This window comes from Taeniopygia guttata, chromosome 2 (assembly GCF_048771995.1).
Source record: "Taeniopygia guttata chromosome 2, bTaeGut7.mat, whole genome shotgun sequence".
Taxonomy (NCBI): Eukaryota; Metazoa; Chordata; class Aves; order Passeriformes; family Estrildidae; genus Taeniopygia; species Taeniopygia guttata.
Window position 1 is genome coordinate 63,064,878 of NC_133026.1, and position 27,464 is coordinate 63,092,341.

The 27,464-nt window shown below is 39.1% G+C and overlaps 1 protein-coding gene across 4 annotated transcripts; it reads right to left on the reverse strand.

Moving 5' to 3' along the window:
- Positions 1-389: 389 nt before the first annotated feature.
- On the reverse strand, positions 390-12,566 carry RPP40 (ribonuclease P/MRP subunit p40). 4 transcript variants are annotated; one of them, XM_002197917.5, is made up of 8 exons: positions 12,234-12,566; positions 10,138-10,282; positions 9,213-9,281; positions 7,155-7,250; positions 5,820-5,945; positions 2,512-2,710; positions 1,460-1,594; positions 390-683 (listed from the first exon to the last, which is right to left on the reverse strand). In XM_002197917.5, exons 1-8 carry the CDS (start codon positions 12,351-12,353, stop codon positions 485-487), a joined length of 1,089 nt encoding a protein of 362 aa, XP_002197953.5. In that variant the 5' UTR covers positions 12,354-12,566; the 3' UTR covers positions 390-484. The 4 variants fall into 4 exon arrangements, with proteins under 4 accessions (XP_002197953.5, XP_030121308.4, XP_072780208.1 ...); XM_030265448.4 differs by lacking the exon at positions 12,234-12,566 and adding an exon at positions 10,790-11,845; XM_072924107.1 differs by lacking the exon at positions 5,820-5,945.
- Positions 12,567-27,464: the final 14,898 nt, after the last annotated feature.

Here is a 27,464-nt window from a genome sequence, read left to right on the forward strand (position 1 = left end):
TTCCACATTTAATGGGCTATTCTCCTACCCCCTACCAAATCAGGGAGAACACATCCCCCCTCTTTGGTTATTTTGATAGCATGTAGCCTGTAATATCTTTAACAGGGATATGAAGGTTTAGCAGATCTTTAATGTAAAGAAATAAAACAATCCCAAAAGAAGCTTTCCTGACAAATATTTTAGCTAGCAATCTGTAAAGCTAACTTTCAAATTTCAAATTTGCTCCTGGAAAAGAGGATTCCTGAGAAAAACTGTCAAAAGCTTACCTTTTCCTAAAAACTGTGAAGTTTTGTGAAATTTTTCAGAAGGCATTGTGTAACAGTGAAGAAACAAAAATCCATTCCTTCCATTGGCTACAAATAACAAAAACATGATCAGACTCTTAGTACTTAATCTGTTACATAACTACTTGTATAAAAAATATTTTATTAGTTTTCTGTCAGTAACAAGAGATTATTAGAGAACTTCTTCTGTGGACACAGCTTTATGGAGGACAATCATCATGAGCTCCTACAGCCATCTGAAGCCAATAGTCCAGATTTCTAAAAATGACAAAGTTGTACAAGTTCTCTCCTCCTTTGTGAAAACCATGTTCACTTTCTCTCCAGGACACAGGGCTGTCTGCAAAGCCATGCACAGTTAAGGTCAGCCAATATGCCAGTTTTGGTTCACCAAAATAGCAACTGCAAGAGAGAAGACAAGATAATCAGTGATTATAATGGAATAGACAGGTAGACCTTCAAGTCTACAGTACAAAGTAAAACAATCAAAGAAACACTTCTTAACAAAAATTCTAAACACTTCTAAACAAAATTTATTAACAGTTTAAAAATTTAGTCCATAATAAATAAACTCAAAAGAAAATATTCAGAATGCATTAGGGACCAAAGTATTAGGGACTATCTATTATTCTATCATAGTTTTATGCATGGCAAATCTGCAAGTTGTAGCCACTAGAAGAAGTTCCAAGTTGTAAAGTAGCAGTTCTGACTTTCCTACAGTATGCACTGTCTTTCAGAAAATTTAACATTTAATGAGAACAATTGCTAACAGGGAAGAAAAAAGACATTGGAGGAAGTAACATAGTCTAAGGCTATGCTTGACACAACTACTTTTAGCACCAGAGAGGAAATAGATTATGAATAATCAAAGCCAGATACTATCCACTCTGCATTTTAAAAATGTAGGAGTACCGTACAGCCAGTTCCTTAGAAATTCAGATAAAAACCAAAGTCCTGACGAGAATACAGGGTGGGCTTTTTCAAACTCGAGGCATTCAAAATTGTTTATTACTTTTTTTATACTGATGTCAAGCTTCTAGCTCATTTCCTAATTAATACAGAAGTCTACAATTATATATTTTGCTATTTATTTCCAAATGAAAAGTATTTAAAAGTGATTTCAAATAAGAAGTGTTTGAGTACAAGTGCTATAATAATGTGCTCCTGTCAGTCCTTACCACAGCTGCTCCAATAACTGAATAATCTTCTCAGGAATTATAAAACCTGTGATTGTGCACAAAAAAGCTTTTTCTACTACTGTGTTGGGCTCAGGGCAGCAATAGGTGGATAAGAAGCTGGAGGATTTGTTGTCTCTGGAAGAAAAAACAATAAAATAACTGAAATAAATATGCTTTAAATATTCTATAGGATGTCTTAGTAATCAGAACTTGTACCAAACAAGTAGGATCTATGTATATAATCTAAATTAATCCCAAGTAACTAATGACCGAGCAATCAATACAAAAGATCTCCTGGTGCTGTAGGTTAACCCTGTAAGCACCCAAACACCACACAGCTGCTCCCTCACTCACTCCCACCTGGAACTGACAGGGTAATGGGAGAAAATGCATGGGTTGAGATAAAGACCATTTACTAAGCAGAAGAAAAGTTCCCCATGAAAGTAAAGCACACAAAGGCATGAATTTACTACTTCCCATGGGCAGGCAGATGTGCAGCCATCTCCAGGAAAGCAGGGCTTCTAATTGACTTGGGAAGACAAATGCTGGAACTCAGAACATTTCCCACCCATCCTTGCCCCAGCTTTTGCTGCTGGGCAAGTCCCCATATCCCATGATGTGGGATATCCCTCTGCTCAGCTGGGGTCTGCTGTCCTGGCTGTGTTCTCTCCCAGCCTCCTGCCCACCCCCAGCCTCCTCACTGGCAGGGCGGTAGGAGAGACAGAAAGAGGCTTTCAGACTGTGCAAGCCCTACCCATCAATAGCTAAAACATCCCCTGTTATCAACACTCTTGGTCACAGATCCAAAGCACAGCACTACACCCGTTACTGCAAAGAAAATTAACTCTATCCCAGCCCAATCCAGTACATATGGGTACCCCTAAAAACACCAATAAAGTCATTCAAGACTTACAACAAACATTTAACTGCATAGAAGACTCTCACTTACAAAACAGTGTCTGTCTTAATTTTTATTCAACTATTTCTTAAAATAAATTGTTGCTTTCCTTACTTAAAACATTTTCAAAGATCAAACAAATTCAAGTACTTACAAGCTAACTTGATTCAAGACAGCACCCAGCCATTCAAAGAGCTCCTCTGTACTGCAGGACTCCTCTGGTTTTCCTTGTAGATCATTACTTTGTAACACTGGACACTGCAAGTCCCTTAAGGTGCTGAATGTTATTTTTGGCCTCAGGGCCTGTATTTGGTGTTTTGAAAAGTATGACATCAATGTTGATCCCTCTGCACCTTAACAACACAGTACCACAAACAGCTGTTACAAAACTACTAAACAAAAGAAGCAGTGAATACATGAAATATTTAGATATAAACTAAAAAATGCAGTATGCAGTGCGAAACTGCTTGTGTGCTTTTAATCCATGGCAGAACCTTAGAATCGTCAGCTTCCTTATCTTCTTGGAAATAAAAGTTAGTGCAAGATTCAGCAACTTAATACAGCTCAGTAAATTTGCTATCTAACTACGAAGTGTAGATTTGCCAATAGAAAATTCAAGCAGAATTAACCGCACGAGTAATAAAATGAGCTTGTTAAAAAAGATGAACTCAGAGTGTTCCTGAAAAGGAGCAGATAAAAAGGAGCAGGAATGTCATCTCAGAACAGCGTTCTTCCTGAATAATGGAAAAGTGAACATGTGATTAGAGATTTAAGAACAGATTTATCAATGATGTCAAGAGAAATTCCAGAATAATCTGGAGCGTAAGGACTGAAGAGAGAAGAAAGAGGAGAGGGTAAAGAAATCAAAATACATCACCAAATGTCGCTTTACTAGAATATACTCACCCCTGCTCTCCTCTCCCTGATAACTCTTCAATGCAGTATGGCTGTAAGAATTAAACATCCCTTGATGGACTTGTGGGAAAGCACTAGTAAGAGACCCAAAACAGCAGGTACCTAGACTAAAAAACTAACTTAAGCAGGTATATTTTAAATTCAGAGATATTACCAACTTGCTTTTGAAGCGGGAAGGTAATTGACATGGAATAAATGCTCCTAAATTTCAAATCCTAGATAATATGTGCTATTTTCAAAAAGTAACAATGGGTGTCTAGGAGACCAAGAAATAACGCCTTACTCATAAAAATTCTAAAGTGCAGAGCAACATCTAAAACCACAGAAAAGGCATGTATAAACAGCAGAAATTCAAGAATAGGGTAGAGTTCACTGTGGAATATTATATCTAAAATTTCCTATGAGAAAATATGGACTGCCTAAAGTCTATCAGCCATTTTTATGTCATCAAGGACAATCATTTAGGGGAATAGAGAAAGAAGAGTTAAGCTCATTTTATTTTAGTCATTCTTCAAAAAAAGTTTGCTCCAAAGGGAACAATGACAAAGACAGGCAGTCATTGAATTCTTCTTAACTTAGTATTTTTATATAGATATATTTAAGTGCCAGAAGACATGATCTTCCTTACATTCTACTGGCATTTGTTAGCCTAACAGGTTCAGATAAAGTATAATATTGCCCTAGAATTCCTAGTAAAATATAGAAAATCATACATTTTACATTTCTGCTGCATGTGGGAGCCTCAGCTATAGCACTAAATGCAGGAAATCTCAAAGACTACAGTCAGACCCTAACAGAACAATTCCTCTATTTACAGCACAGTTTTCTATGTTAACAGCAACCAGGCACATCATCAAAGCTTTTCAGAGACCACTGAATTTTATCCAATAAACAAGTAAATTTGTGATAGAAATTACAGCAATTGAAAAAAGATTGTATTGCCTCTGTTATTAAAGACATGAGATGTTCCATATTCCCTTTTCCTATTCTCGGTGCCAAAACCACAATGTGGGAAAACTGGGTATGAAAACCAAAGATCCTGCAGTGCTGGCCACAGCAAGAAGCACCAGTTATCAGCAGGAAGGCTGAAAGCAGAATGTTCACAGAGGACACAGATTCTCTTGACAAAACACAGCCCACTTTTTCCCCTTCCAGCAGAATCTACACAATGTCTCATATCTATTATTAAAAACTTATAAAAGTTTTATTTTTGTCAGTACTAAGGAATTAATAGTCTTTTGTGTGTTATGAGCACAAGATTCTTGCACAGAATGGCATTCAGATTTAACTCTATATTCAGGAAATGACTGACCTGGCCTGCTTTGGGGATGTAAGAAAGTGAGGGAAAAAAATTGCTATTCTTCCTGAATACTGTTAGCACAGGCAGCAGCAAACATATGAAAAATAATGGCCCTAGAGGCATTTTGCTCTCTGTCCAGGGTCAATAAATCCAAGCAAGCTGAGCGTGAAGATCTGCCACCTCAGTTGGATTTATGTCACCATTTATGGTAGCAACAGCCTTCACTGTGACTCTTTCCTGAAGATTACAAGGACGGGAATTGCAAGCCTCTAAACAATTTCTCTGTGACAAACAAGGAAGCATCCTTGTCATATGATTAGTACTTAGAAAGGGGGAGGGGAAACATGAAGGAATAAAGTGAAACATGGGACACTCCTAAAGGAGCCTGTAAGCAGCTTCTGTTTCTCAGATGAGTTAACTCCTTCTCAGACTTGGCCTTAAAGAGCCAAGAAAAAAGAACAATATAAAGAGGAGATGGGAAAGCATTCTCAGGGACGTTTCTAATATCCCTTCTCCCTAGTGTGGAGACTCAAAACAAAACAACACCAAAAGCGACACATCTGTGATGAAGAAAAGCATGTTTTTCAGTACAGACACTTGCAGTTTTTGTCAATTCCATGCAAATGCTGTATGTCCCTACATACAGCCTGTTCTGAGGTAATACAAACAACTGGGGACATAAAAAAATTTCCCTCAGAGGAAGAAAAATACTTGAGTCCAGAAGAAAAAACAGTGTAATTAGAAAACAGCAGATAAACAAATACTAGAAGATTATTTGAAATGGTACACATCCTGTAACTACTGAGGAAATCAGAGTTCCCCATCCTAAGTATGTAACTAGATACATAACTTATGTGTATTAAAAAAAAAAAAAATACAAACCAAAAAAAAGAGTATTGATAATGGTTACCTATGTCACAAATTTATAAAGAAGAGGCAGCACCATCAAACAGGCAAAGTTTTGCCAGAAAGCCTGGGCAACACAGAGAAAGGAAATGAAGCAACTAATATATCTCCTATGAATTACTGTTGTGCTCCCGAATAGAGAGATTCTGTGCACAGGAAGTAACACCCTCCACACTCCAAACAAATAAAGCAAACAAAAAATCCTGCCCATACACATTTTGATCTAACTTTCCCCTCCACTGAAAATGCATTTGGACAGTCACTAGAAAAAAAACAGTAAACTAAAAATATTTGGACTTCATGTCAGTTGCATTTTAGTTGCACTTTTAGTTCTTATTTACCTGTATTATACCAAGCCATTAGGAAGTCAAATTCTAATGGTTTCTTTTCTTTCAAGGCCCAAAGCACTCTGTTATGTTTCTTGCTCTCAGGGTGAAAGCCAGCATCAGTCAAGTCAATAGTGATAACTGCAGAAAACACACAATAGCTATTGGTACCCAATTAAAATAAATTGTATTATTAAATTAGAAGAGCACAAGAAACCAAAGAACATTAAACTTCCTCTTTACAACTACAGAATCTTTACAAAGTATTTGATTATGCAAATATGACTCCCCATTATGTAAATAAATATTCACCTCGTGCTGTCCTCATTTTGATATAATCTGGAACTGCTTCCTCATGACTAGAGGAACAGATTCCTCTTCAAACGACACTGACAGAAGTCCCTTAACAGTGCCTTAAAAAATATCTTGGTAATTAGGCAAGCTATTCGCAGTAAAAAACAAAACAAAACAAAACAAAAAACAAAAATAAAAAACCAAAAAAAAAACCCAAAAAAACCCCCAAAAAACCAAACTAGAATTCCTAACAACAAAAGTCATGTATACAGCAATGATACCTTTTCAGTAGGTTGGTTTTTTCCTAGGTGAATTGTTAATGCATAAGTTATATTTATTTTTCAAATGGAAACGTGATGATACATTTTGATGATCAGAATGGTAAAATGATGTCCCATCTTGCCAAAGTACTTACTAGAGATAAAAACTTTCCCCTCCTAAAGTTTTCATGCAATTATACCTATCAACTGTTGCAAGTACCAATACATTTGAGATGGCACAGTGTTCATGTTTGGATTTTTTTATTTCCTAAAAAGACAAACTAACAAAATTCACACTCAAGATGTCTCCTCTGCAGCTGTTACAAATTATGTTTTTCAAGTACTTGGTACATACAGATTACCATTTTAGATGTGTGAAACATAGTACAGTTCTGCCTTTCAAGCATGCAGTCTTGGGTGAGGCTCTTCACTGATTTTGTACAGTGCACACATTTTAAACACCTCCTTAATCAGTTTAAAAAATTTCTGACTTAAATCAGAAGGTATAGACACCATGCAGAGTATGCAAAAATTCTTAAGTACTACATCACTCCAGTAGAAACTACACAATGAGAACCCTTGAAATTAAAACTTGTATAGAGTACTGAAAAGGTGATGTATTTGTGTCCTTAAAGCTACTGTACTACTTGGAGAAAGAGTACTTTCTCTTTTCAGGCACTCCTTGTATTTGCAGCTGGAAAAATATAACGTAGACAACAACTAATTATAGTGAAAGGGAAGTCTCAACAACCAACAAGGTGCTTCTTAAATAAGCCCCGTTTATAGAAATACTTACTATATCGCATTACTTTTTTGCCTGAATACCGAGAAGGGCGACCTTGCAGTCCAAGTTCCTCATAAGTATCCTTATCCACTGACAGAATTAGTTTACCTATAAACAAACCAAATTTTAAGAGAAATAATCTTCTACTTGGCTCCCCTTGAAGTCTTTGAAGAACTGTATACCTTTTACAATGTTAGCTTCGGATGAATGGTATTACTAATGTAACGCAGACTCCTTAGTTCCAGTTAAATGGATTACCAGATTAATCCTTAAAAAATAAAAAGGTTATAACTCAATTATTCTCTTTTTATCAAAGAGGTCTTGTGAACTAGAGTAAGAAAAGCATAATATTATTCCTGAGATAATCATAGCTTTTTTACTGTACTATACAGTTCATTGTCTCCATTTTCCCTCCACTTATCCTCTAGCACTTGTTGTATCATTAGCTGAGCACTACATTGCACAAGGGCCTGATTTAGTAAACATTCATGTTCAACATGCACTGCTCAACTAAATAAACAAAAGCAGTTCCTCCAAGTCCAGTGGGACTACTTACACTGAGTAAACTACGCCTGTTAGCGATGAGCTGATACATGCTGGAACAACCCTGCTTCTGTTCTCATAAACCAGAACTGGCTGCTGCTGCTTGGTACAGAAGTACACAACAGCTCCCTCTCTCACACAGTCCTTGGGCTCTACTGCACAAGTGACAGCACAACACCAAACACAAACAAGAAATACTGCAGAGTTCAGACAGTGACATCACCAGGAATTGTAACACTGCCTCTGCAACAATTGTGCAGCTTGTAACACTTGTATCACACAAACTCCATCACTATCAATTATCCATTTTGCCAGGACTGTGCTAACAGACATATAAATAATTCTTCAGAACAATCTGAATTTACTCATGCCCTCATGGGCACCCGTCATATTACAGCTTCTCACGCTGGAGGGCAGATAGACCGGTTTGTATTTCTATCATATCTTATATACTGTTAAACAGAAATAAGATGATGTAGTTGAAGCTCAAAATAGCTTCATTTTCTCACCTGAGATGTGGGACATTTTATGATGTCTTATTACAAAACTGTGATACAATTGAAACAGACTTTTAACGCATTACATAGTTCTCAGGAAATCACAGAATCCTCACAAAATCATCAAACGGTTTGGGTTGGAAGGGACAGTAAAGATCATCCAGTTCCATCCCCTCTACCATGGGCAGACACACCTTCAGGTTGCTCAGGAGCAGGCTGCTCAAAGCCCCATCCAACCTGGCCTTGAGCACTTCCAGGGATGGGGCATCTACAACTTCTATGGGCAACCTGTACCAGGGCCTCACCACACTCACAGTAAGGACTTTTTTCCTAATGTCCAATCTAAACCTACCCTTCTCCAGTCTGAATCCATTCCCCCACATCCTACTACTACATAACCTGTTAAAAATTTCCTCTGTGGTTTGCTTTCAGGCAGGTGCTCTGATTCTCCCCAGAGCCATCTCTTCTCCAGGCTAAACAACCCCAGTTCTCCCAGCCTGTCCTCATAGGAGAGGTGATCCAGCTCTGTGAGCATCTTTGTGACCTCCTCTGGACTTGTTCCATCAGGTCCGTGTCCTTCCTGTGCTGGGGAGCCAGAGTTGAATGAAGTACCCAAGGTGGGGTCTCAAGAGAATAAGCACTTAAAAAGTGTTCCTAAGCAGTGCTGGTAACTTTCTTTTTTGGTACAAAATTCTGTCTTAAAGACAGTAGGAAACAAGAAGTTGGAATTTAATGTTTTCACAAAGATAATTCCCTGTAGCAATTGCAATTATCGTTGAAGCACTGACAATTTGACTATACATAAATGAAGCTGATTTTTATTCCTTTTTAATTTCCTTTATATGAGATAAAAAAATTTAACAGCATGAATGAAAAAAAGAGAGCTAACATTAGTATTTTCCCAATTCACATGTATTTCTAACAAAGTTATCAAGTACAGTAAGCATTATTTCTCAGTTTACATCATTCCAAATTAAAAAAAAAAAACCCAAAAAACAAATAAACAACTCAGACCACAGTAGACACATACCATTTGGTAGCAGAGCTGCAGTATTATCTTGATCAATTTTTGTCTTATAGGTAAGTGCGTAGCATGAACCTTTAACAGTAAAGCAGAAAAACATGAGATTAGACAGTCTGTAAAGACAGACATTACAAAATAAACAATTCACTTCAAGACAACCAAAAATGACAAACACCATCTGAATCACTCTTGTGTTTTTCATCAACTTTCTCCCACCTTCTCAAGCAAAATGGCATTGTTATTATTTTTATAAACCCCGTTCTCCTATTTTAAAGGACCTATAACAGCCCCAATATGAAAACATTTTCTTTCCTTCTGTGACCTCTGACTCTCCCCAGTCATCAAATGGAAAACCCAATTTTTTCCCAGACATATTTTTATTACCAGTTCAAACAAAGGCAAAGTGGCTGGGCAGAGGCTGTAACTTTCTTTGCATCCTCTTTGCTCTTACTGGGTAAGGATGAGCTGTCACAGCTCTCTCAGTGAAATATAAAAAATAAGGAAGCATATTTTCCTCTTGCCTGCTGTGGAACACAGCTCAGCACAGCTCTGTGTTGAGACATGAAGGAACAAAAAAGGGAGAAGGAAGTTTTCTATAAGAATCTGTACAAAAGTGAGGTGTAGAAGAAACAAGTGTGAGGATACATGGAAGCCCTCTTGATAGCTGGCTTTCAGAATTGAGGTGGAATAGAGAGAAATTTATTAGGAAGAATCACAGGAGTTTTGGACCCTGTGGGTGTAAACAGATGTTGTCACATGTGACAAAGCAGAAAAAAGCATATAAACAAATTAATGCAGATTTTTCTTAGTGCTTTTCCTTTCCTTCCTTTAAAACACTTTTCAGAATAAATAATAAGACTATTAAAAATTTTGCTGTGCTATAAAAAAGTACATTATGACTGTATTTGCTCTGTTTTGATTTCCTCCTTACCTTTCTTCACGAAAGCATCAATAAATTCATGAGCGACCAATTCATGAATGGGTAAACTCCTCACCAGGTAGTAATCTCCAATATCTGCAATTGTGCTTTTCAGCACTTCAGGTAGCAGGCCACATTCCGGGATCAAAAAAGACACCTGTTAGGAACATATTTGTAATATAAATCCTATCCTAAAACCTGGTCTGAAAAAAACTCCAACCAAACAAAACTACAAGAAATACAAAAGAAAACCTCTACTTTTCAAAGATGGATCAGTATATTAAATCATAATGGAATGGAAAAAAATAGTATCAGGCTACTGTCTTCAAAATGTATCAATTTTCATAGTCTCTAGGTACACTAAATACATTATTTGGTGGTTTGGGTTCTGTTTTTTCGTTTGTTTGTTTTTGCAGGTTTTTTTCCTTTTTTTTTTTTCCTATACAATAGCATTTGATGTATTATGTAAAGACATGATCTCACACAGCATGAGTTAACAGAAGATTTCGTTTCACATCATTACACATTTTAGCTTGATGTCGCACTGGGACACCTTCAGCCCTTGCTGGAGTACTTGTTAAAGTAGTTGCAACTAAAAATGTAGGCTAAGCATTTCTTTAATCTCAGTGGAAAAGCAAAGACCAAAGTAGAATCTTCAATTTACCTTTTGCTTAAAACCTTCCCCATACATTTTCCATAGACCAAGAGAACCCTGAAGTCTGGCAGAGCAGGGAAAAAAAGGTAATATCTGGCAAGTAATAGATAGGCAAGTACGAAGCTTCCCAGGCAGCATAAAGGTATGTGTCCTTGCTCCCCCCTCCATCCCTCAAAAAACTTCTTTCCCAAAGCTCTTGGAGAACAGGTGTGTATCTCCCTTGGCACATGTGTTCAAGAGAAGAAAGGACTGACAAACTAGCTGCCTTCCATGCCGGTAGAAAGCTTTCTGATTAGCTGCTAAAAAAGGTCTCTAAAGTCAGAAACAGTTAACAATTAGCCCAGAGAGCTACAGGATATGAGAAGGGAGTTATCAAATAGGGTCTTGTCTGATTGCTGCAAAATGTGATATACCTACAAATTTTCTTAAGGAAGGATGTTCTTTGATGTTTGGCCTTTGTACACTTCCATGCCTAATCAACAAGAAGGGAGATTTAATCCATGAAATGAGAGCACAGCTAACAAGCCCTAAGTGAAGTCCAGGTCTCTTTGTTAACGCTTAGGGCTGGACATGTTTCAGTGATCTCAGACCTAGGGTGAGGTTAACAAAGCCTGGGGAGAAGGATGTACCACTGATAGTGGGCAGAAAGAACAGAGAATTTATGGGCCACAAAGACATTTGGCAGAACTCCCAAAATAAGTAAGAAACTTAATAAACCCAGCAACTCTGCTGAATCAGCTCTGAGTGGATAAAAGGCAATTCCGGCAGGTAGAGATCACCCTGACTCCTAAGCTGAGAAAGACTGAGCATGCAGATTAATTAGCATGTGAGACTCATTAACCAACAGATGATAGTACTAATTAATGAAAGAACTATGTAACTTGTATCCAGTGAACACTAATTCCTTTGTTTGCTAAAATGCATAAATAGTGAAAAGCTTTGATAGGTGGTGTGCTTGACTTGCGGAAACCTCCGCCTTGCGCCCTGCGCGGAATAAACGATGTCTCTTTCCTAAACTGGACCCTGCGCCCGTGTTTAAAGAGTTCCTAAAATCGGCACCATCACCTCTCCCACTGGCTCACCCCTCTGCTCCTTCGCTCCTGGAGGAAGGGAGGAGTTTGTTTCTCCCATCCGGAGCGAGTCCACGAAAATAAAAGGGGGATAATTTTCACACCCCCCCCCCCAAAAAAAAAAAAAAAAACAAACGAGGCGCGCGGGCCACCTCTGGCAGGGACAGAGGAGCCCCCACAGAACACCGAGCCTGGGGCGAGAGGGGCGCCGGCAGCGCGCCCTGGAGCGGCTGATGGGCAGAACCCCCGGGTACGGGCGTCGTGGGCAGCCCCGATCCTATCGTATCGTATCGTATCGTATCGTATCGTATCGTAGCCTTCCCTTCCCCGCCGCCCTGAGGGGATCCCGCCGAGCCCCCGAGGCCGACGCTCGCGCCACTCACGCGGCAGCTGTAGGCGTGGTCCCGCACGTGCGCCGCGTGCCGCGAGCGCGGGTGGCGCGCGTGGCCGCGCTCGCACACCAGCAGGTGCCGCGGCGCGCGCCCGAGCTGCGCCGGCTGCATCCCGGATCCCGCCCGCCTTACTCCTCCTCCTCCTCCTCCTCCTCTTCCTCCTCCTCTTCCTCCTCCTCCGCCGCCGCCGACCGGGAGCTGCCAGACGCGGCGAGGAGGGCCGGGAAGGGGCCGTGCCGTGAGGTCACGTCCGCCGGCTCCGGCGGCGCAGCCGCTTCCGCTGTGGCGGCGGCGGGGCCGCGGTGGCCGCTGTCGCCGGTGCCCTGTGCATCGCCGGTGGCCGCTCGGGGCTCTCGGTCCCTGCGGGCTCTGAGCAGCCTCGGCACGGATCGGACACCGACCCCTTAGGGGCTGGGTGTGCATCTGCAGAGTGCGCGGTGGTTTAATCGCGGCGGTGGTTCAGTGCTCGGAGGGAGCAGAGAGGCACCTTTTCCAACAGCCTGGAGTGACAGGACAAGGGGCAATGGCTTCAAACTGAAAGAGCGTAGGGTTAGATTAGATATTAAGATTAAATTCGTTACTGTGAGGGTGGCGAGGCACTGGAACAGGTTGCCCGGAGAAGCTGTGGATGCCCCATCCCTGGAAGTGTTCAAGGCCAGGCTGGACAGAGCTTTGAGCAGCCTGGTGTAGTGGAAGGTGTGTCTGCCCACGAGAGAGGGGATGGAACTGGATGAGCTTCGTTGTCCCCTGCAACCCAAAGCGTTCTCTGACTCCCGAGTAGCCCTGCAGGCTGAGCCCGGCCCCGCAGGCGCCGAGGGCTGAGCTGCCGACCCCCGGGGCGCCTCTCGTGTCGCTCTGCTCAGGCACCGCACAAGAGCCACGGAGTGCGACCCTGCCTCGGATGTGTTGTGTTGTCTCGCCGCTCCTTTTGTACGTTGTACATTTCACACAAAGCATACACAAAAATCCCGGCTTTTCCGCCTTCCTGCAGTGTTTATTTTGCCGGTCCCCCGGCTTTGTGGCTTCCAATTCAATTTAAAATGGCACCGAGCAACTTTCTGGGTAGTTGCCGTTTCTGTAGCCAGCAGAGTCGCTGAGTGCAGCGCTTCTGGCTCCTTAGGCTGACTCAGCCCCCGGTGTTTCAGGGCATGAGCTTCCCGAGTGCCCGTGTGCTGGAATGACACCGGGACATTGCTGCTGCTGCTGCGAGCTCGGAGGTTTGTGCCCTGCACCGAGGTGAAGCCGCACCTCGAGAGGTCCCTGCCTCGTTAACGCCGCGGAGGAGGGCTGAAGTCTGCACTGCCCGTATAAATCAGATTGACTGGATTATTACGAATCAAATAAAGGCTGTGTAAAATCACAGTAGCCTTCTAAGCATGCAAGCGTTAATGGGGAAGGAGTGACATGATTGATGTCAGCTGTTATCACATCCTCCGTGGGCAGACGAGCCTCGCACTGCAGCGATCAGAAAGCCTGTGCTACTAAGGGGGTGAAAAGTTCAAGCCTCTGATCAATAAACCCAGAGAGCCAGGCAGGAAAATCCAGCTATACTCAAAGCAGTATGTGGAGGGTTTGTTTACTGTTTGTTTGATTTGATTTTTTTTTTTTTTTTTTGGCGGGGAGGGGCTGTTTTTGTGGGGTGTGTTGGGGCTTTTCATGCGCCTCTCTATGCTAATACAATTTATGCTTTCTACTGGGGATACGAATGGATGGGAGGAAAATTGAGGAAGAAATATGTTGGGGAAGGGTCAAGAGAGTCAAGATGCGTGGTTGTGTATTCAGTGTTCAGTCAGTATTTTATGGATTCTGGCAGGAGTGTAGCTCACTGCAGCACAGTGGAGCACTGAAAGATTTGCATCACTGTTCAGTCAGTTTGGTTCATATGTCAGGCAATTAATTTTAACCCACCGTTAGTTATAGATATTGGCTGTCCTATTATAGAGTATGTGTGTTTTAGAGAACTCCCTGAAGACACTGAACTACATTAAAAAACCCACTTAGAAGTCCAGTAGTCTGTGTTGGAACATACAGAATTTCCCTATCTTTAAGTGAGACATAAATCATGTATATATATGTATGTGTCTATACTAATTGTTGGTTAATACTGACATTTTTATAGTAATTGTTACAGTTTTATGAGTAATTTGGTATGGGATTTCTTTATATTGTAAAAAACAAACAAACAAAACCCCAAAAAACAAAACCAAAAAACCACACCAAAACACAAAAACCCCAAACCCTTTTAAACTTTAAATACTTTAAATAATTTAAGGCGTAAAGCTATCACAATTTTCCTAAGGATTTAAAACCTGTGACAGGGTAATGCAGTTTTACAGCAATTCAGTTTCTGCATGCTTCATGACAGTTACAGGATATAGTAAAGAGGAAAGGACTGTCTTGAGGCAACTTGTAATAAGTTGGGATACAGAAGGATCTCTCAAATACTTTCTGGGACTGGTGAAATTTGATTCTGATTTTGTAAAAAATGACTGAGTTTGGAAAGAAAAGTAGCATCTTCACATTATTTACAGTATCTCTTTTTGTGAAGCCCTGCTTCTTGTATATACTTTTTTTCACTATGGAAGAAAAATCTTAAAAGCTGGATTTTATGATTTTAAAACAACATTATTACAATACTTAGAGTTTCATTAAATCAAATCTAAACAAGTATTTGTCACAGACCTTTGATATTGGTTTGTGTCTTTAAGATGAATCAAAATATTTTTCCTTTCAGTCACTTTTTCTTTCTTAAATAGTTTTGACTGCAGAAGAGAAGGAAGGAAGTTGTCTAAATCTTTTAACCTTGGCTATTATAATGAGTAATTGTCAAAACAGAAACAAACAGGTACCTCTGGTGCTGTGTTCATCTAAAAATAAAAGGCATAAGACTGAAAATCAGCAATTTACTTGATCAGCACCAACTGTTTTTTTTTCATGGAGGACAGTGGAAAGATGGTGAAGATGTGGACAGTTAGCTTTATAACCTGTGTTTTACATACTTTAGTCCATATATTCAGAGCAGTGATGGACTGTAAAAAAGGTCCCTCTCAGACTTGCTCTTTAAGGGGCTTACAGACAAAACTCTGCCGAGCTACTCCCCAAAGCAGCCATTCAAGCCAGGAAGATCAGTGAATGCTAACCATGGACCAAGTTGTTTGATTTGGTTTAAAATGCCATTAACAACCTCCAACCAACCAACCAACCAACCAACCAACCAACCATCCATCCAGTCTGTTTTCCTTGGAGTTAAGCCCTCAGACATCTGGGAAACCTCCTACTCAGTTTTGTGGTATTACAATTGCAGAAGAAATGAGAGGGATAATTCCTCCAACAAGGTTCTGGGGAGCAGGAGTGTGTTTCATCTATATTCCAGCAGGGTCATCCCTTCCACTTGCCTCCCAAGGATCAGATTTTGTCAGGGCCCTGCATGATACTGGGGAATTTTCACACAGTTTCTCTCTCCTCCTAAACAGATTAATTGTCCTTTACATAATGGCTAATATGAGGCACATGTACTCTGTTTTCTTGCAGTAGGTAACAAACTGTGGCCATGTTCCTCTGGTTGCCCCTTCATCTGCTGGGAAACATCCTAGGGAGCACTTCCACACCCACCTTGACCTTCCATGGGCAATAAAGATGTCCTTCTCCTTGTGCCATAACAAATGGGGAAAATGTTGCATTTTCCATTGCAAAGGTCTCCTCTCCTGGTGTGACAGATAACAGGCACCATTTCCCCTCAAACTGAATAACCAATTAACACCATGGTGTTCAACTCATCGTAGCAGTTTTGTTCTCAATCTGTACATCATTTTCCCCATTATATGAGCTGGTGTGCTAAAGGATATTAATTGTCCCTGCAGAAATTGTCTTGATAATATCCTTAGAACATTTTATTTCTAGTAACATTAGTGCTGCTCCTGGAATTGCTTCAGATCACACTGTTACTTGAATGCACCATCATGAAGATACAGAATGCAAAGCAAAGAGAAAATATAACTAAGCATTCCTTCCTGTCCATATCTTAAAAAAAAAAAAAAAAAAAAGGTAAATGGTGGCACAGAAAGTTAAAAGTAGGATAAAAGTAGGATGCATTTTCTCTTAAGATGAGTGCAGAATACTTCCTGTACAGCTCATGCTTCCAGACTGCTTCAAGGAGAGGATTTGCCATTTCCACCAATAAAGTAGTAAAATTTCTTGTACCTGTTGTTCTTTCTGTTGTGTATTACTGCATATTATTAACAAGTCTTGAGATTGCAAGGCCACTGGCATTTTTATCTTGCTAAACTGTTTTTCTGACACCCCCAAATTATAGTAAGTCCTGTGCTGCACTTCACACCAATCTTGTGTGGGGCTGACCTTAGCTGTTTCCACAAAGGATGAGTGCCAAAGTTTGGCCCTGCGACTTTAGTGCAGTAACATTTCAATCACCCTTTTGCAATGCAACATCAGAGCCACATGGTTGCTGGTTTCAAGCCCAGCAAAGCTGGAGATGGTGCCAGCAGAGGAGGAAAGCCACAGGGAGAGGAGCCCGTTCTCTCAGCCAGCTGGAAGCCTCTTTCTTTATGGATGGAGAGTTTGCCTCTGTTCTCAAAAAGCAGTTGCTGGAGTGCCTGAATTCACGATTTCTCTCCCTAATATTATCTATAAAACCAAGCAACAGAAACTGTAGTATTTAAAATAACCCAAGATTTCAAAAAAGATCCTAACCCACAAACAAAAGAAAACCATGTTCCTTGATAAGAGTAGTACTTTTAGCAAGATCTACCTTTTTAGGCACCAGTGTGGCATTATCAAAAGTTTAAAATTAGAACTGTACATTTCATTCATTTGAGCAAGATTCAAAGTTTCAGCCTAGAAGTAAAAATATTTTCCCTGCCCTCACCTTCCAACTATGCTGATATTAAATTGGCTCATGGGAACAATGGAAGCAAGTTTTGTTTAGAAAGTATTTAAAAGAATATGTGAAGGTTAACCATCAAGGTAAATACACAAGGTAATTATGACTATAAACACATGAGAGTAATATGAGAAGCCAGGAGCACAGGTAAGAGTATGACATAGAAATGTGTATGTATATGGGAGTTGAAGCCATAACTACAGAGGGTTATTTTTTCCCTCTGGTCCCCAGGATTTTGAAGACTGGAGACTTCTCAAGCACCTTTCCTGGGAGGTGTGCACAGTTAAGATGTGAAGCAAGCAACCTGTTCTAGTGTCCTTTCCTTTTTCTATTTTTCTTCCCTAGAATGTTCATACTTACATTCTCTTTTACTGTTTTTTTTTTTTTTTTAATCTTCTGGGTTTCTTTTTTGTTTTTGGTTTTTTTTTTTTTCTGTTTTTTGTCCAGAATGACTCTGAGGTCTTAGTAATTCTTTTTTTAAGCCCATATTTCAAGTGAAATATAAAAAATTCTACGTTGAAAGAACAGCAATCTATGGATTATGGTTTAAACTTAAATTTTGGTGAATTTAAAACAATTCTATTTTCTATAAATGCAGTTTTATCCAAACAACTGGGGAAAATGTGAAATTTCCTCCATTATTTTTTCATGCCAAAGTGCTTGAAAAAAATTTTGAATAAAAGCTCTGCCACTGCAAGTTGACTCTTTGCCTGTACAACTCATTCACACAAAATCTGCTGCTGATTGCAATGATGACAAGGAAAATTAATTTCATCTTTAGTACTTGTGCTTTTGTATTCTGCCTTCTAGCAGATTAACTTTTTCCTGTAGTTGCTGTTTTGTTTGGGAACACATTAAGGAACCAGCAAACCTTTGTACATGCCTGGGTTTTTGTTTTAAGCAAAAAATCCAGACAAGAAACTACACCACCCATTAAATCAAGTAAACTGCAAAAATTTGATCAGTGTGAAGACATGGCATCTCAAATAAACTTTTAGACTTCACTGGTTGCCTGGAGAATTAGAGCTCTCAGTGGAACATACTGAAAGGCGACCACCTCATTGCTTTTATCCACTGCACTTAAATGTGAAAAATAAAGAAGGCAATTTGCATCTTGTTGCAGCTGAGTGACAAAACTTTATGGGTCTTCCTGTTCTGTAACATGAATCAAGAAATGACAACTACATGTATTCATTTGTAAACCATAGTGATAAGACACCCCCCTGACATATGGCAGGAAAGAGACATAGAATTTTGCACAAAGTCATTAATCTTCAAATTTCAAAGTAAGACAGGCATCACAGTTAAATAAAAACACTCTGCCTTTGGCCAAGATAAATCTTTTGGTCTTGGAATGCAAAGGAAGTGATTTCTGTTGGGGAATGAATGCATCCTTCTTGTGGAAGAAATAAGAAATACTATTTTCTCTTCATTTTCCAGGATAGCTAATAAAATTAGGTGAAATTAAATGCAATCTTCAAGGACAACAGGTTAAAAAAAAGGAAAACTGCAAAGGGGAGAAAATTACTCCTGAAATAGGTTTTTGAGGTAATTTAGATTTTTAAATCACTGAATCCATTTAATTTTCACAACAAAAATTAATCCATCTCTCTTAAAAGTCTCATTCAGTTCATCAATTCATTAATCCCCCTTGGTTTTTAATTTGCTCCTCCTTGTGTCTCCAGCCTGATTAATAATTCAAAAGATAACTAAGGGCTCAAAAGATTGGTTCCCTAAGACTAGTCTAGCTAATCTTGATCCTGTTGAGTTATCCTTAGATTTGCAAGTTAAATGCTTGGATGGAAAGGGTCTGGGCAGTACTGCTTATGTGATTAGGAAATAGTGGTATGCACGGAGAGGGACATTAACTACCAGAAATCAAAGGAATGAGTCCAGTGAGATGAGTGGGTAGTGAGCAGTGAAAACTTTCTGTTCACTTTAACTGTTCCCAGGCACTTCTGTTTCTTGGATGGGAGAAGGAGCAGGGTGCAGTTACACTTCTTCAAGAACATCTTTATTTTGAAAACAAAGTGTCTTCTTTCAACTGAATTATTTTTGAAGTCCTTACAATGTGACTTCTTGAAGTATTTTCAAACTGAAGTGAGTCTTTTTGCTTCACGGAGTAAAAAGATAAACAACTCAGTTTTGGCACCATTCAGTTGCACTCACAGTCAATCGTATTAAAGAAACATTAGAAAAGATGTACTGAATCATGGAAGTAGCAGCCTTTAAATGTCTCCTCAGTTTGGGAGTGAAAACAAATGGGAGACATGGGATTTGTCTTTTTGTTTTAGTTGGATATGAAAACGGAGACAGAAACAGAGTTACAACAGATTAGTAGTCCAGATACCAGCAAAGGAAACATATTTTGCTAAACTGATTCTTAAATATTTACTGTATGAAAATGTAATGACCTATGTATTATCTGCAGATGGCTTGTAAGGAGAACTGCCCTGAATTGTGCCAAGCCAGTAATAACAGAAAGTCTAAAAGAATTTTATTATGGTTGCAATTTCAATTCATGGTGATATGAATAATGATAACATCCTTTTGGTAATGTTTTGATGTCATTATCACATACTACTTACATGCCTGGAGAACTAGGACTTGATTTCCTTAAATTACGAAGAATTCAGGAAGGGAAAGGATGGTCCTGCCTCAGAGACAAGTGATTTTCTAGCCAAAGGGTCTAAATTTTATTGCTGCTCCAGACATTAAGCACCTGCCAGTGCTATGCAAATTGCTCAGACTAACTTGGCTACCTAATGTATACTGATAATTTTCTACCCCAATAACCCAAGCAGTCAGATTTCAGAGGTACTGAGCTCTAGCTGAAATCAAAACGAGGAATCTGCTGAGTCCATGAAAAATCTTCTATTCTTGCAAGCAATTTTGAAAGTCAAGCTGCACACTTCCAAAATGACCACTTAGAATAAAGGGACACTTTTTACCTTGACCTCTCTGCAGCTCAGCTCTCTAATGCTGAAAATCAGGAATACTTCATCTCACAGTAGTCTACTGTTTCTGAAGCACTTGAAGATACTGTGATGCTGAGCACAATGGAGGATCCCATGAGGAAATCCAATCACATCTTCAGAGCAGGACTGGAATACTGTTCAATATGTCAGGCCTGCAGCTACACATTGAACAATGTGGAGGAAAGCAGTGACAACACCATTAAGTAGCTGTCTATCTTGTGTGCTTAACAAGACAGTCCTGAAAGAAAAATGGCCTAAAAAAGCATAATTAAAGGCTGTAACCTTAATGATGGGCTAAAAAAAAAAAAAAAAAAAAAAAAAAAAGGCTGTGTTTAGGTTATAAAGGCAATGTGACTTCAGGCAATTTTCAGTGTATAGATGCTTGAATCTGTATTCCCATCATTCTTGTAACATGGATTTTTTGGTGGGTAATTAATACTAGGCTCTGTTCTACTATTTAGGAAAAGAAGCAATGATACATTGATTTGATGAAATGCAGCATATTGCCCATTGAATTGTGGGTACTACAAAAGAGTAGCCAAAGTGACAAAGTGACAAAGTGTATTTTATTTACCTAAGTTTGCAGGAAAAGGTTTATGCGTACCTGTGTTGAAAATTGTTGTTTAACACAAACTTGGACTAGAAGCATGTCTTAAGAGAGATTGCCATGGGTTCTTGAAGGACAAGTAGCAGACATGAATTTGTGTGTGAAAGTAAGCATAGAACTTCAGGGTTCTACCTAGTATCATCTACCCAATTAGATTTATACTTTACTATGTTTATAACATTTTATCGCATCAACTTGGGAGAACATGTTTTCCAATCCCACAAAGCAGTGACTTTGCTGAAATCATATACACAGACACTTAGAATTAAATACTTGCTAAAATTGCTTGGAAGCTTAGGTCAAATCCTGACCACCAGCATCACTGCAGTTTGTTCAGCAATTCTTTGCAAATATTAATAATAATAACTGCTATATGATATAGATGCAGCAGCAACCCTGACTTCATGTTCACACACCTCCTCCTTCATGCTTTAACCAGTGATTCCTGCCTTTTTTCTCCCCACCCCAGACTGCAGCATGTCACCTCTTGGAAGTGTGCCAATGCACCCTTTTATGTTAGTTAGATTACTACTGTGACAGGATCATGTGTGCCTTTTATTGAAAAGCTTCAACTCTGACTTGCTTCAAATAGAAAGTCCTGGTTTTAGAATGTTTTCTGATTTTAAAGTGTTAGATAACACTGATTCCATTTGTGGGACAGGTGATATTTTACATGTTATTTCAATTTTTAATTTTGTTGCTGGAGAGGAATGTATATGCAATCAAACAAAACTGAAAAGCAATGTCAATCAGCCACACCACCAGATGGAGCTTCTTTTCTGCCTTTCCTGCTGAAGGTGCTGAAGTTGTGGAACTGTACTCACTGGGACTGTGGGACTTTATCTGTTTTTATAGTCAATTAAATAGAAAACTCTCTTTCTATTTTTATTTCTGGTGATGCAGGAGTAAGAACCCCTGCATTCATAGATGGCTACTTCAGCAATTTTTATTTGTGTACTGTTAATGACAGCTATTGTGCCAGTTCTTTGCTTTTACAGGGTTAGGCTCTATCATGTAGTCCTGTTTCTTGTTTATGCACTTGAGAGGTTTCAAGTACAGGCTCGCTTATTAGAATGGTACAGTAATATCAAAGCAGCACATATTTCAGCTCTTTTTTCTTTTTTACTGTAAAAAACTATTAACATTCTTCAGAAAAGCAAATCTCTGTATCCAGCCCACTACATAATCTATTTTATTCACTGAAATTCAACTCCAAAGTCTCCTTGTGTGCTTTTAGCAGTACTGTATTGTGTTACAGATTCCTAGTCACTGGTTTATATATACATCAAATGAAGCTGTGATGTTCGTAAGTCGTGAGAATCCATATTAATTACTGTGATAAACATTCTCTCTGGTCACACGGACATTTCTCTCTCAGGATTTTTCATAGAGGTGCACAGAGAGAAAGAAAGATAAAACAATTTCTATTTCTGCTCCTTGTTTTTCTCATGTGGAATGTGTTTGGAGAATTGCTTACCTGGGGTGATTGCTTGATTGGATTCTGGTGAGATTGTTTGAGCCTGATGGCCAATCAGATCCACCTGTGGACTCTCGGGAACAGGGTCATGAGTTAGATATGGTAGTTAGAGAAAGTGGGTATGTAGTTTTAGTATCTTCATTTATATAGTACATTAATGTATTTTAGCATAGTTATAATAAAGAAATCATTCAGCCTTCTGAACTGAGTCAGACATCATCATTTCTTCCTGTTGGATTCGTCTGCATTTACAATACTCTCTTTACAGGATATACTCTATCAGATACCTGTTTTGCTATCTGGTATCATAGTTAAGCTATTGAGAGCTGACTGTAACTGAGACAGTCTGGGAAAATGCAGAGAGACAGGGTTGAATTAATTCCTCTTTTGACAGTGTGAAAAAACACACATTCAAGCCAACAAATTTTAATGCAGCATTTATACAGCAAGATTGCTTGGAAGCCTATTGCCATTTTAACCCAAGAAATGGGACTGATGTACAGCTTACCCAGCTGCGACTGCTGGACTGGACAGGTTGGCCTGCACTAGCCAGGAGTCTTTAGAACAGGCTAGATTGCCCAACTCTATTTTCCCAAAGGACATATCTGAGCTGATGAGGTAAGGTTTGCGTTCCTCTGTGCCACGTCAAACACAACTCTAAAGACCAGCACGGTTTTGCCAGCCAACGTCATGAAGGTCCTTCTGGCAAATTCTGGAAGGACCAGCTGGCAAATTCTGTTGTCCTGGGAGAGACCAAGTGAGTTCATGCCACTATTGATTTTGAGCGAGCTCCGCGCCTTGCTGCTTGTAACAAAGGCAAACACAAAATGATAAAACAGAATTAATGTGGGTACAAGTTCATGTTGTTTTCCATTTTCATGTTGCATTTCCAATGAGTAAAAAAAATCTAATGCTGTAGGTGAGAGGGAAATCTAATGACTCAGACATGTACTGTTCATGTGCTAACAGCTCAAAAAGCTGATCTAGAGATGTGTTGTTTTGTCATGTTTTATATCCTTTCCAGTAGTTAATTTTGGAGGGTATGTCAAGCATTTGGAATTTCTGAGTGTCCTTAGACAAGAGGTAAACATTTTCTGAGTAAGTTTCCTTACAGAATTTTAAGAAGACATTGGGTTATGTTTTCCAAAAGCAGGCTGCTAGGTGGCAGGGTAGGAGCAAAATTCAGCAACTTAAGAAATAAGGCAAGCAAAAAAATTTAATTATTTTAATACTTTAGCAATAGTTTTGGGGGTAGAATGCCCTTTATATCAACCTACTCTGGGTATGATTGAGCTTCTTTCTCACTGAAGTCCAAAACAATATGCTAGCATAATGTAGGGCAAGAATTTGATCAAATTATACTTTTCTGAGATTGAAAAGAAAACCCCAAACCAGCCAAACAAAACCCCACATAAACACAGAGGTTTTACATGTGAGAACCTGGATCCCAGTGTTCATCAGAAACTTTTGAAAGAGATGTGGTTCTGCAACTTTCTGGAGATCCACATTAAAACAAACAAAACCCATAAAACAAAACCCTTTTCAACTCCAATGCTGTGAATACCCTTTGGAAGCTGAAACCATTTTTTCTCACTGGTAATCGAAACTTTTCCTTTTCAGAGACTGTTTATTTGAGTTAAATTGTTGAAATGCAACAACATTTCTATGAGGAAGGCAGGATGACAACTTGTACATGGGAGGGGGTTTTTATCACCATATAATTTACTGATTAAAAGATTGACAAATGGCCTAAGATTTTCTGTGTACATGAACATAAAAAGTTTAGAAAAATACTTATAAATACAAAAGGTATTGAACCAGTCTTGACAACCTTATGAACCACAAGACCAAAGCAATACTTCTGAAATCTTAGTGAATGGGAAGCTTTTGTGCAACATGGTTTTGTCACAGACAATGCTAATTTCATTCTAAATTGAGATTCCTTTGTGACTTACTATATATTTACTTGTCATGAAGAATGGCCATGATTTTATACCAGATGTAGGGAAATCTTGGACCTACTGAATCAGTGACAAAATTCCACCTTCAAGGAGGTCAGCATTTCACCCAAATGAAGAGACATGCCTTACTGCCAAAGACTTGGTATTAATTAAAAAGGATATTCAAATAATTCAAAGTAATTGAAAAGGATATTCAACATAATTATAGAAAACAAAGCCATTGCTGTAGTTCAGAAAAACGTAATAAGTGTATTTTCATGCATTTAATCTCATTAGGAGCATCAGATGAAAGTGTGCTAAGATACAAAAAAACATATACAGCAGAGATATCTAAAAGTGCTATCTGAGAGACTCAAAGGTCTAAAGGGTTTTGCTTGCTGGGCATCGTGCAGAAATTACATTTAAATATTAGTATTTAAGATTTGGAAATTAAAGTAATCACTTGCATCTGTTTGCTTCCATTTCAGTACTTTTCCCATTATGGATCTAATGCATACCTTCTTGAAGTACAGAGGCTTGGTTTTCCTGCATAAAGAAGAAAATTAGGTCTAATAATCTAACTTCTGAATAATTTCTATTCATATTGTATAGACTCAATGAGTTTTTTATTCAGTGTTTGACCATCCCCATAGACATAGCAAAATTCCACCATTATTAGAAACACAGAGAAGCTGGAATTTCATATGGGATAGGAAGCATATTTTTTTTTATTTATTATTTTTAATCATTGAAGAGGCTAATAATATCCTTGCTTGAATTTTTGTACAAAACCCACGACTGCTAAAACCAGGGTAAAGGGCTACATAATTTTTAAAGCAAAGCAAGAATATTGTTTGAAAGAATGCTGCTAGCATTTTTAAAAGGTGGTATTAATTTCGTATGTGAACTGTGATAATCCCTGCCTATTTCTAAATCCCTGTAAATTGTTTCATAGGGCTTAAGAGTTATGACTCATTCACATTTTCTGACAAGCTATTGTCATGGGAGATCTAACACATAAGTAGGAAATTGGAGAGATCTGGCATATTTGAACATCCAAAAATTGAATACTTTACCTTGGGCTAACTGGAAAATCTGCTAGCTTTGGGTTTGAAAGTTGAAGGTAATATTAAAAGTGCATTAAAGGAAATGATGAACCATATTTGAATGGGTTTCTGTTTTACATTGTGTGGTTGAATTGAATCCACAGATTCCTCCAGTTACTTGACTCTGGGTGTCTGCAAACAATCTTTTTCATGTTAATTTTCTGTTCAAATTACAACAACTATCAGTCCAAACAGCTTGACCAATTTATTGAGCTCCATATCAAATACAGCTCCAACACAAAATCCCTGATGTAATGACTCCTGAGAAATACCTTCTCATGCAATCATAGTGAGAATTGAAAAGCAATACCATGGATTGCTGACCAGTAATTTTCACATTCTTTTTTTTTATTTAATGTCATTTTCAGTAATCATCTTAGGATGCAAATGCTTCTGCAAAATGTGTGTGCTGACTGCAGGATGGGGTCAAGTTGGGCCGTCATGAAAGAGAAGCAAGGAAAAGAAAGAAAGTGCTGTGTTGATCCTGTGTGTAGTTAATAACCCTAAACATATCTGGTCCAAGCTCAGAGAATGCAAAAAAGCCTCATGGCTGCTAATAATGCTATCTCTCTTTTACTAGGAAATCCCTCAGTTTTTATCACAACATTTTCTTTAACAGCAAATCTGGTAAATAGTACTTAGAAGCCCAAGACCCGGGTTGCATCATTCTTTTAGGAGTAGCCATTTTAAAACACAGAACACTAAATGCCTCCTTAACTAATGTCTTCTGGCAGGGTTTGCTGTGTAGTTGAACATCTGTTCTAAAGGTTTATCTGATTTTAAATTACTCCTTTCAAAATGGTAGCAATTGATTCCCACTAAAATAGGAATCTGTGTGCCACTAATTGCCTGATTTTAATTATTTTCCTGCAATATGGATTTATGTTGGCATAATTGCTTTTGCTTATTTTCTATGAATTGTAGTTCTTTTTGCAGGCCTGTCTTCGAGTTATGGAACACACAAGAAATGTGTATTAATTGCTACCACATTACTTAACTCTTACCAATATTTACAGTTGTTTTTTCTTTTTGCTGTCCCTTATTTTGTTTAAACCTTTAACATTACTCTGAAATTTCTAGTAGTCCAAATGGTTTTGCCTTATGAGCAAATGGCACAATTTTTTCCCTTTGCTGCTTAAAACATTTGTTAATGATTTGGCAAGCTGGGATAGCTTCCACATGAGGAAGTAAGGGCTGGTTTCTTAATTTCTGCTTTCCTCACCATATAATAGATAGCACTTCAAGAAATTAAAAGTAGCAGTGTTGTATTTTAGGTAAGCGTTCTTGAACATATTTTTAGGACTAAGCACCCTTATCCTACACATCATCTATTCATTTTTCCTCTTTCCAGCTTGGTAATTTGAGGTGCCACAAGCCTTAGACAGGCAGGTGAGGAAGTCTCACTTCCAGGCACGAGAAAGAAAGTGCTTGCAACCTGTTTTCACTACAGTGAATGTTACATAACAGGAGAGTGTTTGGTAGACACCCAAAACTTACATCCACTACTCTGCTAGAGACACCAGCAGGTGGGGAGTGATGATGCAAACAGATGACACCAGCACCTTTGCTGCCACATCCAGGAAGAGGATAATTGTGTTCCTCTTCCTGTGCTGCACCACAGAGTTCAGCTGAGCAACTCAGGACCACGGTCTGTGGTTTAGCACCATGAAGTTGAGGCTGGTTGCTTCAAAGAGCTGAAATGGTGGCAGACCAGATCCCATGGAGTGGACAAGGCAAAGGAACACTCCCATTAAGGGTTTAGCCAACCTCCTGCTGAACGTGGCAGCTCCCAGCAGAGCTGGTGATCAGCAGCTGATGGCAAACTGGTGTTCATCATGTTTTCCATCAGCACAGCAGGTGCCAGCCAGGATGTTTGCGATTTGCTCCTCTTCTTGCAATGCCCTAAACCAAATGCCAAACAAATGTCGAGTAGTCAGATTATCTGGCACTCCCAAGGAACTGCTCGCTGTGCAGCTCTTCCATCAAGGTGTAGCAAGAACATCCTCACAGCAGTGTCTGCTAACAAAACTGTTCGGTGATGTTTCTGCTGCTTCGACATTCATTCCTCTGCGAGACCCAGAGTGCACACTCAGTTGAACTGCAGTGTATTCACTCACACTGCTTTTTGGCAACCAGACTGATGCTAAAAATATAACAACCTATGCAAAACAAACAAAAAACCTCCTTGCTAAATCCATAGTGGGAGTATGTTGCTTC

Excerpts from the sequence above, each read along its gene's own strand:
- RPP40 (XM_030265448.4), bottom strand. The coding sequence starts at position 10,948 with ATGGAGGGGGGAGCAAGGACACATACCTTTATGCTGCCTGGGAAGCTT. Across the intron at positions 9,282-10,137 it reads TGATGCTTTCGTGAAGAAAG|GTTCATGCTACGCACTTACC; the intron begins GTAAGGAGGAAA and ends TTACTGTTAAAG. Across the intron at positions 1,595-2,511 it reads GTCTTGAATCAAGTTAGCTT|AGACAACAAATCCTCCAGCT; the intron begins GTAAGTACTTGA and ends TTTTTCTTCCAG.